Raw genomic sequence first — 16,905 nt, 5'->3', positions numbered from 1 at the left:
TATTTTTCCAGTGTCTTTATTGGCAAGCCCAGTGCTGTGTCCCCGTCCTGCCCTGTGTCCAGCACTGAATGGCTCTGTCCCACTGTGTCCCCAGCCTCCTGATGGTTCCGCTGAAGGGCCTGGTCCAGGGCTGAGTGCTGAGAATGCTGCCCAGGGCTTTCCCTGCAGAGCCAGGGTGGCTCAGGCCAGGATGGGGTAGGTGGCCTCCGTGGCCACACCACAGTTGTTGTCCTTCATGGCCATCAGGATGTAGCCGTCATTGCCCCAGTAGGTGGACCAGGAGTTCTTGATGAGCCAGTAGGTCTCTCCCTGCAGGACCCCGTACCCCACAGCCAGCACTGCGTGGTCCAGCGATCCCGGCGTGTTGTCTGCAGGGAACGACATGGGAGAGGGCTCACTTGAAGAGCACCCCTGTCTGGTGAGCATCCTTGCCCAGAGAGTATCCCTTTCCAGGGACATTCCTTTCTGGACACCATCTCTGCCTGGAGAAGATCCCTGTCCAGTAATCCCTGTCCAGAGGACATCCCAGTCTGGCCAGCATCCCTGCTCCCAGGGCTACCCTCAGTGCTGCAGAGGACTTCAGGGCTCATCCCCTCCACCCTCCCTCGACCAAAACGACGGGACCTTGGTGCTCTGGCATCTCCTTGGACGCCCAGGGCCTCCCATGCCCCTGTGCTGCTTGTCTCACCGCACTTGGGCTCATAGTAGACGCCGTTGGAATAGAAGGAGAAGCTCTTGTGCGAGGCGTCGATGCTGACAGCCACGGGGCCGTGCTTGTAGATGGCAGTTTTGACTGCTGTGATGTTGCCCGAGGTGACGTTGACGTAACCCGTGATCTTGGCCAGCATCTCAGACTGGTTGTAGTGGCACAGGCCATTCTGCACACCCAGGGGACACACACTGTCATCAGCATCCCTGGCTGGGACCCTGCCCCTCTTCCTGAGCCTGCAGATGCAGGCAGTGATCTGGAATTTGGGCTGTGAGAGCATCCTGGCCCTGACTCCGCTGTCCTCCCAAGCCCGGGGTGGTGGGGATGTTTTCCTGGTTGCTCAAGGGCTCAGCAGGGAGCCAGCTCTGTGCCAAAGCCCTGGAGGGCTGTTCCTGCACCTTGCTGCCACATCCCCGCGCACCCCGGGGTATGGAGCGACTCACTGCACCACGGCAGGTGGAGGAGCCTTGTCCCTGTTTTGCAAGAAGGGAAACTGAGGAACACAGTGACAAAACAGCCTGGGGTGAGCCTTGGGGCTTGGCTTTGACAGTGCTGTGAACCACGGAAGCCTGGTGCCTTGGCCATGAGGTGGCATCCTCATCTCAAGAGCCTCTTAGTGCCTCTGACACATCCAGGTGGGTGCCACCATGGCTTCAACGCCCCAAGATGTTGGGAAGGCCACCAGGGACAAGGGCCTCCTCACCTGGCCCTTGTAGGTGCCGTAGGACTCGGTGCTGGCAATGCCCCCGTGCTTTTTGATCCACTCGTACGCTCGCCACTCCTCGCCCCCATCGCAGGCGTAGTTCCCGAAGCCCCAGGAGCAGTCGATGAGCACTTGTTGGGACAGGGGGGTCAGCACGCCGGTCTGCGGGGGGGACACAGCTCAGGGACGGGGACAGGCACCCTGCAGGTGCCCCAGCGTGGGCACAGCCCCGCTCCCACCTTGAGGAAGAGGGCACCTTCCATGGCTCCCGTTGTAGCGAAGCTCCAGCACGACCCACAGACAGCCTGATCCTTCACAGGGGTGACAGCGCCTGGGGACAGAGGGGCAGGGGTGAGAAACTGCGCTGACACCGAGGGATGGAGGCAGGTGGAAGGGAAACTGAGGCAGGAGCTGGTGTCCAGAGGCAGCGCAGCTAGATCTTGGTGCTAACTGAGAAGGGGGAAAATGCACTTAGCAAACCTGGGACCCCACTCTTGGCTAGGGGCAAGCTCTGGGGGTGTCACTCCCAGCTGATGGTGACATGGGTGAAGCCAGATGTTGCTTCAGATGTCACATCTGTCCCTGGGGCACCAGAGTGAATTCAGGGTCAAGTGCTGACCCAGCTGCCTTTAATCATAGAAACACGGAATGGTTTCGGTTGGAAGGGACCTCAAATACCATCTCATTCCGCCCATGGGCAGGGACACCTTCTGCTAGAGCAGCCCCAAGCCCCATCCATCCTGGCCTTGGACAGCCCCAGGTTCTCCATACAGCCTGTGCCAGTGTCTCACCAGCCCCAAGATGTGCACCCCAAGGGACAGCACAGTCCCGCAGGCTGCCCAGTGTAGTGATGGGGAGCGGGGGAGCTCTGTGGGGCTCAGCGCAGGCCTGGCTGAGGAGCACTCACTTCCAAAGCGCCCTGGTGTGCCCCTGACTCCCCACGTACCGTACATGCGCCAGTCGAGGCTCTCGGGCAGGATGATGCCGGTGTAGAGGTCTGTGGGGAAGGGCAGCCCGTGGTTGGGGGTCCCGCTGCGGCGGCGGCCCCGCAGGGCTGCCAGCTCCTGCGGCGTGCGGTCGGCCAGGTGGTTCAGGGACAGCGTGTAGGAGAGCGCGGCGCGGTTCCGCGAGTGCACAAACCTGCCACCGTGGTGGAGACGGCGCCACTGGCACTGCCAGCGCCTCCTTGGCGCCAGCAGCACCCCCAGAGGGCCGACATCCCCCCACCCCCTGTACCTCATGTTGTGCACGAAGATGCTCTGCCTGTGCTCCAGCTCCCGCACGGAGCCGTAGTGCCGCCCCATCTGCCGGCGGTAGTCGTGGAAAACCCGGTGTGCCCAGGGCTGCTGCTGTCCCACCAGGTCCTCCATGGGGTTCGCCAGCACCCGGTGCTCCGCCACATTCCCCGGCAGCACCCCACACTTGGTCTCTGGAGCCAGGGAGAGGACGCTGTCAGCTGCAGCCCTGCAGGCAGGATGGGGGGGCAGGATGGGGGGCCCTCCCTTGCTCACCGTTGAGGGGGAGGTCGAAGACGGACGGGGGATAGCTGTTGTCGAAGTCAGTGTAGGCGATTTCATACTTGTCGTAGTGGGAGCCCAGCAGGCTGTTGTAGCCCCGCATCTCGTAGTGCACGGGGGCCACCCCACAGCTGGAGTTGGTCACCCACAGGGTGTAGACGTTCTTCTTCTGTGCCCAGCGGGTGATGTTCTGCCACACGGCGCAGTACCGGTCCTTGTAGTACTCCTCCCGCAGGAACTGGGGGGGACACGGCCTCAGGGAGGGGACCCCAGCCTCCCCCAGGCCACCCACTGCCCACCCAGCCCCTGTGCACAGCCCAGTGCACACACCCGCTGCTCCAGCTGGATCCAGTGGCTCCACGGCCATGAGCACACAGCCATGCATGGGATGGAAACTGGGCAAGGATACGGGGTGCAACACAGGGCAGACCCCCCTGTCTGGCTCAGCGGTGCCCTGGGGACACTCCGCTGTGCACAGCAATCTGTGCACCCATAGCAGGGGGTCTGGCTGCACCATTTCTCCAAAAACCTGAAAAGATTTCGGGTTTTTGCTGCATGTTTCCAAGCTCTTGCCGTGCAGGCATGTGTCCAGCCCAGTGACAACCTGCTGTCCCCCCTGCTCACGTGCTGTGCCCAGCCCTGAGGCAGGCTGGGGCTGCCAGGAGCTGAGCTGCCGTGCAGAGGCTTGCCCAAACCATGCCGAAATGCCAGCGTTTGTGTGGGATGTGACACGTCCCAACACGGCTGCTGGAGTTGGGAAAGGAACCAGGAGTCCAGCCCCAGTCCGGGTGGGGAAGGGGCCCTCCCTGCACCCTGGGGTGTGGGGACGTGTCCTGGCCGGTCCCAGCGCCCCGCAGCCCTCGGACAGAGAGGAGCATCTCCCAGCACCCCCTCCCACAGCCTGGAGGTGCTTTGGGAGGCAGGGCAGGTCTGGGCCCGGAGGTTTCCCACCTTAAAGCCCCTCATGCTGGGGAAGACGCTCTGAGCTGTGACCACGTCCTCCTTGGAGCCGGGCAGCTGGAAGCACTTCCTGGTGTTCACCTCCTTCTCAGTGGTCTCTGGTGTGATCTTGTACCTCATCCCATAGGGCTTCACCGCTGCCAGCTGGTAGGTTATCACCTGCCCTGCACCAGGGAAAGGGAAACTGAGGCACGGGAGTCCTGCTGGCGCAGGGTGGGCGCAGCTGGGTGCCCACCTCTTACCTCCGTAGTACTGGATCCGGCTCTTGTTCCCCGTCAGGTTGTACCAGGCTTCAAAGGGCTCCTCGATCTCGGCATAGGGCAGCTTAATGACCCCTGCGAGCCCCCAGCACAGGACACAGGTCAGCCCCACAGCCTCAGCACCCCAGCATCCCTCCCTGAGCCCCCCAGAGGCTGCAGCCCCACAGCTGGCCGAGACAGTGCCCCACTGGTGATGGGTCAGGACTGGGCTGTGGGAACCTGCCCCAGTTTGGCGCTGGGACAGCCTGGTCCGACCCTGTGCTGAACGGCCTCTCCTCCCCCAGCACAGGGCCCCCTTACCTCGGACATGGTAGATGGGGCCGAACTGAGGGGGTGGGCGGGAGAGCCCATAGTCCTGTCCTGAAAGGCAGAGAGGGGCAGGTTGAGGGGGGGTCTGTGTGTCCCCCCTGGCTGAGTGGGGATGGGAGGCTGCCAAGCCAGTGCTCCCCTTCCCGGCTGCCTGGGGCTTTCCTTCTTAGCCAAAAGAGCTTCCTGAGCTCATCCAAGGGACACTGAGGCACTGACACCCTCCCAGGGTCAGCACCATGCCACAGCCTGCCGTGACACTGCAGCAAGTCCTGCACTGTTGCACTGTTGCAGTTCCTGGGTGACAACTGGGGTGATGCCCCAGTGTCACCCCCAGCGCTGGTGGCCCCGGCCTTGAACATTTCCAAGGTGAGACCCAGCCAAGCTGTCCCCAACACACAGGGCATGGTTGAGGGGTGCCAGAGACCTTACTGGTTCTGCCTGGCATCTTCCAGTGACCTCCCCAGCCTCCCTGCGGGCTCCCAGCTTGTGCAACCCCACGCCAACACAACTGCTGGGAACGAGTCCTTCCCTCCCTCAGCACCTTCCTCCTCGTCAGGAGCGACCGGCAGCACCTGCCCGGACCCAGACAGCGCCTGCCCAACCCGGGACAGCCGGAGCAGCCTGCCCCCAGCCCTGGGGCAGGCAGGACGGGCAGACCCCAGCTGCACCCCAGGCTGTGCCATGGGTACCCATCACACGCCATCTCCGGGCACCAATGGCAGCAATGGGTGCAGCCACCACCCAGCCCTGCTTGGCTTTATCAACACCCAGAAAGGGGGTCCCATGGGGACACGGTGGCCCTGCCACCCCTGTCCCCTCACACTTGGCTGTCCTGCCTGGTTGGGTTAAACCCCTTGGGTTAAAGCCTCAATTTAGTTTTATTTTCATGCCCCCAGCCCCACCAAGCCTTCAAGACACATCCCCCCCCTCCACGCTCTTTGCCACCCATCTCAGTTGTGTCTTGGAGGAACTGCAAATTTTGGGGCCCGACAAGAATAAAACCACTTCCCCAGACTCCAACTGCCCTGCAGAGCAGCGGGAGGAGATCCGGTGGGGCGCTCCCCACCTCCCTCCCATGCCCGGGGTGTCCCCAGCGGTGGCAGTGCCGGGGTGGGTCAGACTCACCCCGGACGGAGATGCAGAGTGCAGAGGCGAGGAGCCAGCGCAGAACACCCATCGCGGCCGCCCCGGCTCGCCCGGCACCGGCCCCGCAGCTTTCAGCCGGAGCCAGCGGCACCGAAAGGCGGCGGAGCAATGTAGGAACCGGGGCCCTCCCCGGAGGAGGGAAGGAGCCGCATCATGTGGCGGCTGCCGGGGGCCGGGCACCCCTCGGGGCTCGGCGGGGACAGCGTGTCTGGGCAGGGCCCGCCGAGGGAGATGGAGCAATGCCGGGGGACGGGAGGTGCGCGGTGAGCCCCAAATGCCTCAAGCAGCAGTGGGGTGGGCGCCCTGGATGGGGGTGCGGGGGCCAGCCGGGCTTCCTTCCCTCTCAGGATGGGGCAGGAGTGCCAAGGTGAGGCTGGCAGCTGCACCAGCCCTGGCACTGAAGGAAACGCTGCAGCCGGACCCACTGCCACGGAGGAAAGAGGGTTAACTCCTCAGGGCTGACTTCAGGGCCAGGAGCAGGAGGAAGGCCCTGGAGAGACGGGAAGGGTCCCGCTCCAGCCCAGCTGTGTGGCAGGACAGGGTGGCAGAGCCGGGACAGAGCTCCAGGAGGACTCGGAGAGGATGCGGAGGGCTCAGACAGCACCGGGGAGGCTCTGAGAGGGTGCAGGGGGGTCACACAGGATGCAGGGGGCTCAGGCACGGGCTCTCAGACAGGGGTCTGGGTGCTTTACCCCAATTCCAGAGCTCACTGAAGTTTGTGGCTTAGTGTGACCGATGCCGAATCTTGGGGTCATCCCACCAGCAACTTCATCTGGGTAAGGGGCGATTAAGGGGTTTGATGTCTATGGGCAATCCATGGACACAGAACTGGCTTGAGCCACTTAAGAGCTGCACCCCATCCTGGGGGGACGTGTGGGACGCCCCTGGAACACAACCCAGAGCTACCTGCCATTGCCCAGGCATGGTGGGCTGTTCACTGCCCCTTCACGGGTCTGCCCTGCCCCTGAGAGCCTGGGCCAGCAGGACGGGTGGCTGTGCGTGTCCTGCCTTGTTCCTGTCCCTTGCGGGGCCACAGCGCTCTGTTCTGTGTCCCTTTGGTGTCCCTGCCCGGGGACGCTCCCTCGGGGGTCTCAGGGAGGCACCGCCAGGCTTTGGGCACGGCTGGATCCGCACGCTGCCCGCAAATCCCCGCAGGCAGAGCCCAGCAATGCTCGCCCGTGCCTCCCGGTGCTGCTGGGGACCGAAGACCCCCTGATGCCCGTTCCCCGCTGTACGGGCAGGCTGTGCTCCCCGGCCGGGTGCCGAGGGGCCCGGAGGGTGGCCAGGAGGGTGGCTCGGAGGGTGACCCGGAGGGTGGCCCGGAGGGTGGCCCAGAGGGTGACCCGGAGGGTGGCCCGGAGGGTGACCCGGAGGGTGGCCAGGAGGGTGACCCGGAGGGTGGCCAGGAGGGTGGCCCGGAGGGTGGCCCGGAGGGTGGCCAGGAGGGTGACCCGGAGGGTGGCCCGGCCAGCGGCCGCCTGGCTGGTACAATGAAGCACTGCTGCGAGCGCGGGGAGGAAGGGGGGGCGAGGGGAGGGGAAGCTCTCGCTCGGCTGCCAGAGCCGCCGAGGAGACGGGGGAAGCTCACGGCCGGGCGCTGCCGCTCTCCCCGGAGCGGGGCTGCCGTGGCTGCGCCGCCGCCGGTCCCGCCGGGCGGGCGGGGGTCCGTGCCAGCGGAGCAGGAGGTACGTGTGCGCTGTGTGCTGCAGGGCGCTGGGGCTCACCCTGCTCGTAATCCCCTTGCCGTGCTCGGTGAGAGATGCCCCTTCAGGTGTGGGGTGGCTCGGGGTCCCGGGTGAGACGGCCACTGGGCTGTGGGGACAGAGAGTCCCGAGACACTGGTGGGGTGTGCTGGGGGGCCGCTCTCACTGTGCCCTCACTGCTCCCCTGGGAAATGTGGGAGGGTGGGACGAGACCCCCGTCCTCACCATCCTGGGGGGCAGCAGGTCAAGGGGGGGCTGTGGTGTGTGTGTGAAGATGTGGGGGCACCCACCAGCTGCAGCTCACAGCTACCAGCTGCAGCTCACCCTCCCGGCGCTAACTGCTGGTGACACCAGCCGGGAGCCCGCGGGGCACACGGTGCCCTCACCATGCACAGGGTGGGCAGGGGACAGCAGACAGCACCCTGGGGGACAGGGGACACACACACCTGTGCCCCCCGTCCCTGCAGGTGCCCGTGGGCTCCCAGCCCAGGCAGCGCTCCGGGGCGATGTTGCAGCCTGAGCTCTCCGTGGCCGTGGGGAACTGCGAGGGCCTCAGGCCCTGGCCGGAGCGGATGCTCCCCCCAACCGGTCCCTGCAGCTCGGCTTCGTCCCTGATCCTTGGTGTGTCCCAAGGAGGGACAGGAACTCGCTGCTTCCTGCCCTGCACAATTCCCTCCCCACCCCGCTCCTCCCGGGACATTGTATTTGGAGCCCTGGCTGGCTCCCTCCCTCCGCCCCTGCAGCCCCTTGGATCCGGGAATTGCTCTTCTTCCAGCGGAAATCCTGCTTTCCCAGCCAGCGATGGGACTGGAAGGCTGGGGAAGGGGGGCTCCCTCTCTGCTGAGCATCTTGTGCCACGGAGGGGGGCAAGGGGACCCCTCTGTCATGGCTCTGGTGGCTGACAGGGGGGCTTGCAGAGAAGATCACTTCTGGGGGTTGGCGTCCTTCATTTTTCATCCCAGGGAATAGCCCTGCTTGTGGGGATGCAGGGGATGGGGTGTCATCCCTCCTTGCACCCCTTGTTCTGGAGGAACCTGCTCCCACTGGGAGCCACAGGGGACTCACCAGGCACTGGGTGAACTGGGAGGACTGGAGCTGGAGCAGGGCTGCATATCCAGGTATCAGCAGGGTGGCCTTGGGGCTGGGGGCAGTGGGGAAGGGGCAGGGACACTCCACCACCTAACACAGAGCTGGAAGAAGGAGCAGATGGGGCAGGCAGATGTGGCCTCTTGTCCCCTCGCCAGGTCTGTGGGGTCCTGGACATGGGATGGTGACACAGCCCCAGGTCCTGTGTCCTGGTGAGCCACCTTCCCCTTCTGCGCTGCAGCTGCCTCATGCCTAAGTTTTCCTGCTGGGACCAGGGAGCTCCGGAGCCACAGGGTGACAGAGGAACCTCGGTGGCACCAGGCTGGGCTGTGCAGCCCTCTCGGTTCCTCTTCCCAGGGAGCAGGAGCTGGGTCAGCACGGGGCAATGCAGGATGACAGTGTGGGACAGGGCAGGGAGGGATCCAGGGGGCTGCAGCCCTGCTGTCATCCCTGTCTGACCCTCCCAGCTGTCACCATCCCCAGGGTGTCAGCTCCTGCCAGTCCTGTGGCCCCTTGATGGCCACAGCACCATCCTCTTCCTCCCCCCCACCCCACCCCGTGCTCCTGCTGCTTCCTCTTCCCACTGTGTAGTTGCTGTGTGAGTTCCTCTAGCAGCCACCTCCTGCCCAGGGCGTCGTGGCCCCCTCCGCCTGGCAGGTGCCACCATGGCTTGTCCCCACGGCGTGGGGTGTGGCATTCCCAGCACCCCACATGGCCCCATGTGGCTGCATCCCCCCAGAGCCTGACGCCTCCACTGCTGTTATTCCCATGAGAGGGGTGGGTGCAGGGGATGGAGGGGACCCCAGGGGTGCCTCAGCACTGTAGCTGGCATGTGGGGTGACAATTGTGGCCTGTCTAGCAGCTGGGGATGGGGCTGAGCTGCCCCGTGTCCCCGGGGCCTGGGGAACAGATGGAGGGGCAGTCGGGGATGCGGCTGCTCCGTGCCCAGCCGTGCCCGGCGGGACGGGGTGATGAATTGGCCGGGTCTCAGCGCAGGCGGGACCTGGCAGCTCGGCCGGGGCTGGTGCTGGGGGAGCCAGGGCAGGGAGGGCTCAGCTGCCATCTGCTCCCTGCTCCAAGCAGCTTCTTTTTGGGAAAGCTGGAGCCAGACACCGCAGCACAACCACGGGACGCTGCAGCCCCTTCCCATGGACGGTGTGGGGGGATGGCTCACCCCGTGGCACCACGTCACCCCGGCAGGAGCTCAGGGGGCTCCTGGTGTGCAGGGAAGGGGAAGCCTGGGTGCAGTGCTGCTCGTCAGCATCACCTCGATGCTGTGCTACAGGGGGGTTCCTCTTGCCTGGAAGGTGCTCCCTGCCATTCCCGTCCCTGCTGGCACCTGTGGCAATTCCACTGCTTGGTCAGGACTGAAATTCAGCAAAGCGGGAAGTTTCTGAATGTGGTGGGGCGGTGATTGCCACCCATGGGGGACAGAGTTTGTGAGAGCCAGGATTGTTCATCAGTTTAATTAGCCAGTAATTGTCATCAGGAATAAAATCCCAGCCAGCCGAGTTTCCTCCACTTTTGCAATGCTGCACCACCAGTGTGAAAGCAGAGATGGAAGGGGAGAGCTGGGCTCCTTCCACCCCTACTGAGAGAGGAGAAACAGACTGCTGCAAACAAAGCTAAGTTTTAGAGAGAAGTATTCCCTGTGCCCTGGGTTCCAACATCAAGGGAATCAATAGACATGACTGGGAAAATCTGCCTGAAACATCTCATCCGCCCCAAAATCTTTGTCTCCTGCTGCTCCCTGGAGTGCAGAGGACGGGACACCCTCCTGCTCCTTCCCTCTGCAGACTGGAGCACTCTGCCCGGTGCCAACTGGGCAGACTGGTGCGGGTGGCTGCCCAGCAGCCAGGGCAGTAACAGGGCTGGGGATGGACCATCGAGCCATGACAGGAGAGGTCTGATTTCCTCCTCCTCCTCCTGCTCTGTGACACTTTCTCGACACATGTGGCCGGAAGAGCTGTCCTGAGCACAGCGCTGTGAGCAGGGACCTTCCTCCCCAGAACGCCCACTCCCCACCAAGCAGAGGTGTGGGGATGGGGACGCTCTGGGGGCTCCTTGCCACCGGCTCTGGCTCCCCATCAGCCTCAGGGACACCCTGCAAGGCGTGAGATGCCCTGAAAGGACGTGAGCAGTGTGGTGAGAACACGGCGAGAGAAAAACCCACTTGAGGATGTGGTTTCAGCCCACACCAGGGTGTTGCAGCCCAGGAGGAATGTTGCAGCTTTGTGGGGGTGTTGCAGATCATGCAGATCAATTTAGCTCATGCAGAGGGGCTGCAGCCTGCGAAGGGATGGTGTAGCCCATGCAGGGGTGTTATGGCTCATGCAGGGGTATCACAGCCTGTGCACAGGTGCTTCAGTCTGTGCAGGGCTGTTGTAACTCATGCAGGGGTGTTACAGCCAATGCAAGCGGTGTTGCAGTCCATGTCGTTGGTGTTGCAGCCCGTGTAGAGGTGTTGTAGCCCATGGCAGGGGTGTTGCATCCTGCTGTGGGGTGTTTCAATCTATTCAGCAGTGTTTTAGCCCTCAGCAGAAGTGTTTCAGTATGTGCAGGGGTGTATCAGCCGTGGCAGGGGTTCTTCATTCCATGCAGAGGTGTCGCAGCCTGTACAGGAGTATTTTATCCCATGGAGGGGTGTTACAGCCCATGGCAAGGCTGTTTCAACCCATGCAAGGGTGCTGCCCCCGACTTGACGCCCTCCCTGGTGTCCACAGGCGACTCTTCTCCTCCCTGGAGTGACATGGAGCAGCTGAAGTGACCCGAGGAACCATCGCAGTGAGTGGAGCCGCCGTGGAGCACCCACGGGTGCCCGGGCAGCGCAGCCCTCCTTGCAGCGGTGCCACTGGCCGTGCCCGTGGGGACCCCAGCGTCCCCTGTTGTGCAGCGTGCTGGGCAGCGGGTGGCAGGGTGCGCCCAGCGCCTCTCCCATGTGTGCCCCAGTGCCAGGGGGGCGCGGGGCTCACGGACCCTCTGTCCCACAGGCGCTGGCCAGGATGGGCTGTGTGCCCTGCAAACAGAGGGGGGCTGGCAAGGGGCAGGCAGGGGGCGAGGGGGGCTCCCTCCAACCCCCTGCCTCCCAGTACGACCCCGACCCCACGCAGCCAGGGGCCGTCTTCACCCGCATCCCCGACTTCAACAACTTCCAGGGGCCAGCGGTGCCCGCGGCCCCGTCCTTCGCCGAGCCGGGGGGCTTCACCTCCAACGCGCTGCCAGCGTGGAGCGGGGGCATCACAGGTCAGCAGGGCGGCTGATGGTGGGGAGGGCTGTCCAGCCGCACCCTTGGACCCCTGGGCTGCAGAGCCTGGGGTCACCGTGGTCCCCTCCCCATGCCACAGGCGGGGGGGTGACGCTCTTCATCGCCCTGTACGACTACGAGGCCAGGACTGAGGATGACTTGACATTCCAGAAAGGGGAGAAATTCCACATCATCAACAACACGTGAGCCCCCCCACGACCTCCTGCCACCCCCAGCACCCACATCCCAGCCCGGGGAGGTGCCTTGGGCAGCCCCCGCAGGACCCAGGCTGGGCACCCATCTCTGTCGGGCTCCACCGCTCGGTACCAGGGCCACGTGCCACGAGTTGAGGGTCTCAGCAGAGAGGGGTGGGGGAGAACGGGTCTGGTGGTGCTGCCTGCAGGCTGAGGAGGGTCTCACGGTGTCTGTCTGTCTGTTCCTCCTCCTCCACGTTCTCTGTTTCCCTGCCCAGGGAGGGGGACTGGTGGGAGGCCAGGTCGCTGAGCTCGGGAGCCACGGGCTACATCCCCAGCAATTACGTGGCCCCTGTGGACTCCATCCAGGCAGAAGAGTGAGTAGTGGGGGAAAAGGGATGGAGACAAACCCCAGCCCCGCCTGCCTCAGGCCAGGGTGTCCTTGTGAGCCCCGGCAGTGCCGCAGGGATGGCATGGGGGCTCCCTGGTCCCCTCCTGGTGCCTTCCTGGCCCTGAGCCCATCACGGTGGCAGGTGGTACTTCGGGAAGATCGGGCGCAAAGATGCGGAGCGGCAGCTCCTGTGCCATGGCAACTCCAGAGGCACCTTCCTCATCCGGGAGAGCGAGACGACGAAAGGTACAGGGACAGGGGTGGGGACACCAGGGGCTGTGCCCCACATCCCTCCCTGACCGGTGTCCCCATGTAGGTGCCTACTCCCTCTCCATCCGGGACTGGGATGAGGCCAAGGGAGACCACGTGAAGCACTATAAGATTCGGAAACTTGACAGCGGGGGGTACTACATCACCACCCGTGCCCAGTTCAGCACCATCCAGCAGCTGGTCCAGCACTATATAGGTAGGGTGGGGTGAGGGGCACCGGGGGGGCAATAGGAGGGGTAGGGAACGCTCAGAAGACCCTTGGGTAAGAGACTGGGCTGACTGGGTTGAACTGGGAAGGAGAGGGCTGTTCTGTGGTGGCGTTAAGGCAGGCCCTGAGAGTCTCCCCTTTCCCATGCCCAGGGTGCAGGGAGCTCCTGGCGTGACCCACCCCTGGGTGCAGCGGGGGGCACTGGGGGTCCAGCCCCGTCGAGGGGGTGCAGAGCTGTCCCTAGGGCAGGTGGAGAGGGGTGCATTTGTATGTTGGGGGTGACTGGGTGATACAGGAGCCTTGGTGGTGGCTGGGGTGGTGGGAGGGGGGCAAAGGGCTGGTGGGGGTCGGTGCCCACATTGACTCTGTCCCCCTGCTCCCGTGCTGCAGAGCGGGCGGCCGGGCTGTGCTGCCGCCTGGCTGTGCCGTGCCACAAGGGAACCCCCAGGCTGGCCGACCTCTCAGTCAAAACCAAAGATGTGTGGGAGATCCCCCGCGAGTCCCTCCAGCTCCTCAAGAAGCTGGGAAATGGGCAGTTCGGGGAAGTCTGGATGGGTAGGGCCTGGTGGGCAAGCCAGGGCAAGAGGCAGGGGGGACACGGGGGCACCCCCAGGCCTGGCAGCCCACTGGGAAAAGCTCACACCTGCCAGGACAGGCTGAGCGACACCGATTTGCTGGCAGGAGGAATTATCCTATTGTAAACATAGTGTACTTACCACATTATCCCACATCCTGCTCTGGGCTCACAATGGGTCCCCCAGGATGCCCCATGTCACTTCTGCATGGGCAAGCAGACCCCCACTGCAGATGGGACCACAGGACCAGGCCAGGGGGTCCCACCTTCGTCATCCTCTTCCTCCACTCATGCATGCTGCCTTCATCCCATCACATCCCCTCCCTCTTCTTCCCTGCCTGCCCCCCGTCCCCCGCAGAGTACAATGACGGGTTGTGCCATCTGCTCACCCACCCGTGCCCTGCTGCGAAGCCCCAGACCCTGGGATTAGCTAAGGACGCCTGGGAGATAGCACGGGAATCCGTCACCCTCACCAGGAAACTTGGCATGGGATGTTTTGGAGACGTGTGGATGGGTAAGGCTGGACCAGCCGGCCAGGGGTGGGGGAGCGGAGGGGGCAGGAGGAGCAGGGAGCGTCACAGGGTGCCAGGTGGTACCCACTTGTGTGGGGGAGACTGAAATTTGGCACAGAATCCATGAAGGGTTTGGGAATGGGGTGAGGTTTGTCCTGGAGTGAGGGGAACACCTTGTCCTGGGTGGGATGCAGTGGGATCACAATCCCCACCAAGGGATCCCTTCCTTGCCCTGCCCTGATTCCTTGCCCATCCATCCATCCATCCATCCATCCATCCATCCATCCATCCATGCACACAAGCATGCCCCCACACACTTCTCCATGCAGACACCCCTCTGTGCCAGGCTGGCTGTCCCCTGGGCTCACGGTGGCTCTGTGTCCCCACCCCAGGGACATGGAACGGCACCACGAAGGTGGCAGTGAAGACGCTGAAGCCGGGGACCATGTCCCCCGAGGCCTTCCTGGAGGAGGCTCAGATCATGAAGCGGCTGCGGCACGACAAGCTGGTGCAGCTCTACGCCGTGGTGTCCGAGGAGCCCATCTACATTGTGACCGAGTTCATGAGCCAGGGTGAGCGGGGGGCACCTGCGTGGGGCGGGAGGGCTCACAGGGAGGGCACCCTTGGGGTTGGGGGTCTTTGATGGCGACTCCCTCCGCCTGCAGGCAGCTTGTTGGACTTCCTGAAGGACGGGGACGGCCGCTACCTGAAGCTGCCCCAGCTGGTGGACATGGCTGCCCAGGTACTGGGGGGCTGGTACGGGGTGGGGGTGCACCCCGGGGTGTACCGGGGGGTCCTCACGGCTCCGTGCCCCTCAGATTGCGGCAGGCATGGCGTACATCGAGCGGATGAACTACATCCACCGGGATCTCCGCGCTGCCAACATCCTGGTGGGAGACAACCTCGTGTGCAAGATCGCCGACTTCGGCCTGGCTCGCCTCATCGAGGACGATGAGTACACAGCGCGGCAGGGTGGGAACGCCCCTCTGTGTCCCCCTCTTGTGCCCCTTAGCCTGGAGATGGTCGTCCCGGGGCTGAGGGACCTGGACAGTGGATGCCCCAAAGGAGGGTGCAACAGGGAAAGGGTATCCTGGGTGATGGACACCCCAAATTTATGGGTATTTTAGGTGATGGGACCTTGGATCAGCCCAGGGTGTCCCAGAGGATAGGTGCCCCAGGGAATGGGTACCCCCAGGAGACAGGTGCCCCAGGGTGTGGGTATTTTGACTGATGGATGTCCCAGGTGATGGGTACCCCAGGTGCAGCGCACCCCCAGTGCAGGGTGCCTCGGGTGCTGGGTGTCCCATGTGTGAGCTGCCCCGGGCAGAGGATGTCGGGGTGATGGGCCCCCCTAGTGCACCCTAGTGCAGGGTGCCCCCGTTCAGGGTACCCCGGGTGCAGGACACCCTCAGTACAGGGGGGTTCAGGTGACGCTGCCTCTGGTGAGGGATGTCCCAGGTGTGAGTGCACCAGGTGCAGGGTACGTAGGTGTCGGTGCAGCCCCAGCCATGGCTCACCTGTGTCCCATTGCAGGTGCCAAGTTCCCCATCAAGTGGACTGCTCCGGAGGCTGCACTTTTTGGGAGGTTCACCATCAAGTCGGATGTCTGGTCCTTTGGCATCCTCCTGACTGAGCTGGTGACCAAAGGCCGTGTGCCCTATCCAGGTATGGCCCACTGGGCATATGCACGCCTGGGGTGGGCTGGGCAGGGCACAGACAGGGGCTGACCCTTCTCAGCAAGGCTTGTCCCGTGCCTCAGTTTCCCCATCGGAGGGATCAGTGCTAAACTGGGCTTCTACCCAAACCACAGGGCAATGCCACTGTGTGCCTCAGCCTCCCCATTGGCTCGTCCCATGGGGGTGCTGTCACTGAGCAGGGGAGTCCTTGTCACGCAGGGATGAACAACCGAGAGGTGCTGGAGCAGGTGGAGCGGGGGTACCGCATGCAGTGCCCGGGGAGCTGCCCCCCATCCCTGCATGAGGTGATGGTGCAGTGCTGGAAGAGGGAGCCCGAGGAGCGCCCCACCTTCGAGTACCTCCAGTCCTTCCTCGAGGACTATTTCACTGCCACCGAGCCCCAGTACCAGCCCGGGGACAACCAGTGACCCAGTGCTGGCACTCCCAGGAAGCTCCGGGCTGACTTTGGGGTGAATCTCTTCTTTTCTTTAGAAGTGGTTGCTTCCTTTGTCTGTGCCCCTCCAAAATGCCTTTTGGGGGGTGCTCAGGGTGCCCAGGGCGGACACAGGGCTTTGCACAAGGATGCTGGACTCACAGAGAAGACAAAACTGTGCACCCCACCCCCCCTCTTCCCCCCCTCCCTTTATTGCCTTCACACCCAGCTTTGAACCTGAGAAGGGCTTTGGCTGCAGGGGGGACTGTGGGGAGCCCCCGTGAACCCCCAGACCCACAGAGTAGCAGAGGGCTTGGGGGAGCTCCCCATGCCAGCCCTAATCTCTCTGGGAGCACAGCTGGGTGGGGTTCAGCCCCCCAGAGTCCTGGCGCTGACCTGTGGGAGGCCATCTCAACCCTCCCTCCCTTTATATCTCCTTTAATTTATAAAATTGTGTATGCCTTCCCCCAGCAGCCATCGACCCCACTAAGGGGTCCCAATCTTTGGGGGACCCCCTTGTCCCTGCCCTTATCTCCTCTGCTCTATGGTAGAGCCAAGTGCTGAAAGCCATGTGCCCACCTCTGCTTGCACTGGGGGGACAGGGCGTCCTACGGGGGGACACAAGGGGTCCTGGGGGGCCCGGGCGGGCTGGGGGCAGCGCTGCCCCAGCGGCCGTTTCCTGCTGCCCACGGGGGCAGGACGAGGGTACGGGGTGGGCTCGGCCCCACAGCTCCTGGGCAGGTCGTGGCTGCCTGGGCTCAGCCCTCTGCAGCAGGAGTTCAGGGGGATGTGAATGTGGGGTGCCACCCCGCCTGCTGCCCCCCAGGCACTGCCGTTCTTGAGTGGGGTCCCAGTCCTGTGCCCCACGGCCAGGAACACCCCACACCCCTCGGGCAGGGCTGTGGGTGGGCAGTGCCATGGTGGGGGAGGGAAGGGCAAGGGGGGGATTTGTTGTTTAATTTTTTTTTACGAAGTCTGTAAATACGGAGAAATAAACCTTTCTAACAAAC

At 63.9% G+C, this 16,905-nt stretch overlaps 2 protein-coding genes across 6 annotated transcripts; one reads left to right on the top strand and one right to left on the bottom strand.

The window, feature by feature from the left end:
* Nucleotides 1–5,730, bottom strand: LOC100218918 (digestive cysteine proteinase 1). The gene is made up of 11 exons (XM_002191532.7): nucleotides 5,584–5,730; nucleotides 4,450–4,509; nucleotides 4,132–4,224; nucleotides 3,881–4,053; nucleotides 2,924–3,167; nucleotides 2,649–2,841; nucleotides 2,359–2,552; nucleotides 1,652–1,743; nucleotides 1,413–1,574; nucleotides 689–878; nucleotides 1–368 (listed from the first exon to the last, which is right to left on the bottom strand). The coding sequence occupies exons 1-11, from the start codon at nucleotides 5,633–5,635 to the stop codon at nucleotides 181–183; spliced, it is 1,641 nt and encodes a 546-aa protein (XP_002191568.5). The 5' UTR covers nucleotides 5,636–5,730; the 3' UTR covers nucleotides 1–180.
* Nucleotides 5,731–5,765: 35 nt separating this feature from the next.
* On the top strand, nucleotides 5,766–16,905 carry FGR (FGR proto-oncogene, Src family tyrosine kinase). Of its 5 annotated transcripts, none has more exons than XM_030290468.4 (13): nucleotides 5,766–5,860; nucleotides 11,117–11,177; nucleotides 11,384–11,636; nucleotides 11,738–11,840; nucleotides 12,110–12,208; nucleotides 12,365–12,468; nucleotides 12,539–12,688; nucleotides 13,091–13,255; nucleotides 14,179–14,358; nucleotides 14,452–14,528; nucleotides 14,605–14,758; nucleotides 15,320–15,451; nucleotides 15,682–16,905. In XM_030290468.4, exons 3-13 carry the CDS (start codon nucleotides 11,396–11,398, stop codon nucleotides 15,888–15,890), a joined length of 1,614 nt encoding a protein of 537 aa, XP_030146328.4. In that variant the 5' UTR covers nucleotides 5,766–5,860; nucleotides 11,117–11,177; nucleotides 11,384–11,395; the 3' UTR covers nucleotides 15,891–16,905. The 5 variants fall into 5 exon arrangements, with proteins under 5 accessions (XP_030146328.4, XP_072773948.1, XP_072773949.1 ...); XM_072917847.1 differs by having other exon boundaries at nucleotides 5,848–5,867; XM_072917848.1 differs by lacking the exons at nucleotides 5,766–5,860; nucleotides 13,091–13,255 and adding exons at nucleotides 7,149–7,289; nucleotides 13,633–13,788.

The sequence above is a fragment of the Taeniopygia guttata genome, chromosome 23 (genome assembly GCF_048771995.1).
Source record: "Taeniopygia guttata chromosome 23, bTaeGut7.mat, whole genome shotgun sequence".
Taxonomy (NCBI): domain Eukaryota; kingdom Metazoa; phylum Chordata; class Aves; order Passeriformes; family Estrildidae; genus Taeniopygia; species Taeniopygia guttata.
The sequence above is the reverse complement of the archived record's forward strand: the minus strand, read 5'-3'. Positions and strand labels throughout refer to the sequence as shown.

Excerpts from the sequence above, each read along its gene's own strand:
- LOC100218918 (XM_002191532.7), bottom strand. The coding sequence starts at position 5,635 with ATGGGTGTTCTGCGCTGGCTCCTCGCCTCTGCACTCTGCATCTCCGTC. Across the intron at positions 4,510-5,583 it reads ACTCTGCATCTCCGTCCGGG|GACAGGACTATGGGCTCTCC; the intron begins GTGAGTCTGACC and ends TCTGCCTTTCAG. Across the intron at positions 879-1,412 it reads ACGGCACCTACAAGGGCCAG|AATGGCCTGTGCCACTACAA; the intron begins GTGAGGAGGCCC and ends CTGGGTGTGCAG.
- FGR (XM_030290468.4), top strand. The coding sequence starts at position 11,396 with ATGGGCTGTGTGCCCTGCAAACAGAGGGGGGCTGGCAAGGGGCAGGCA. Across the intron at positions 11,637-11,737 it reads GTGGAGCGGGGGCATCACAG|GCGGGGGGGTGACGCTCTTC; the intron begins GTCAGCAGGGCG and ends CCCATGCCACAG. Across the intron at positions 14,759-15,319 it reads TGAGTACACAGCGCGGCAGG|GTGCCAAGTTCCCCATCAAG; the intron begins GTGGGAACGCCC and ends GTCCCATTGCAG.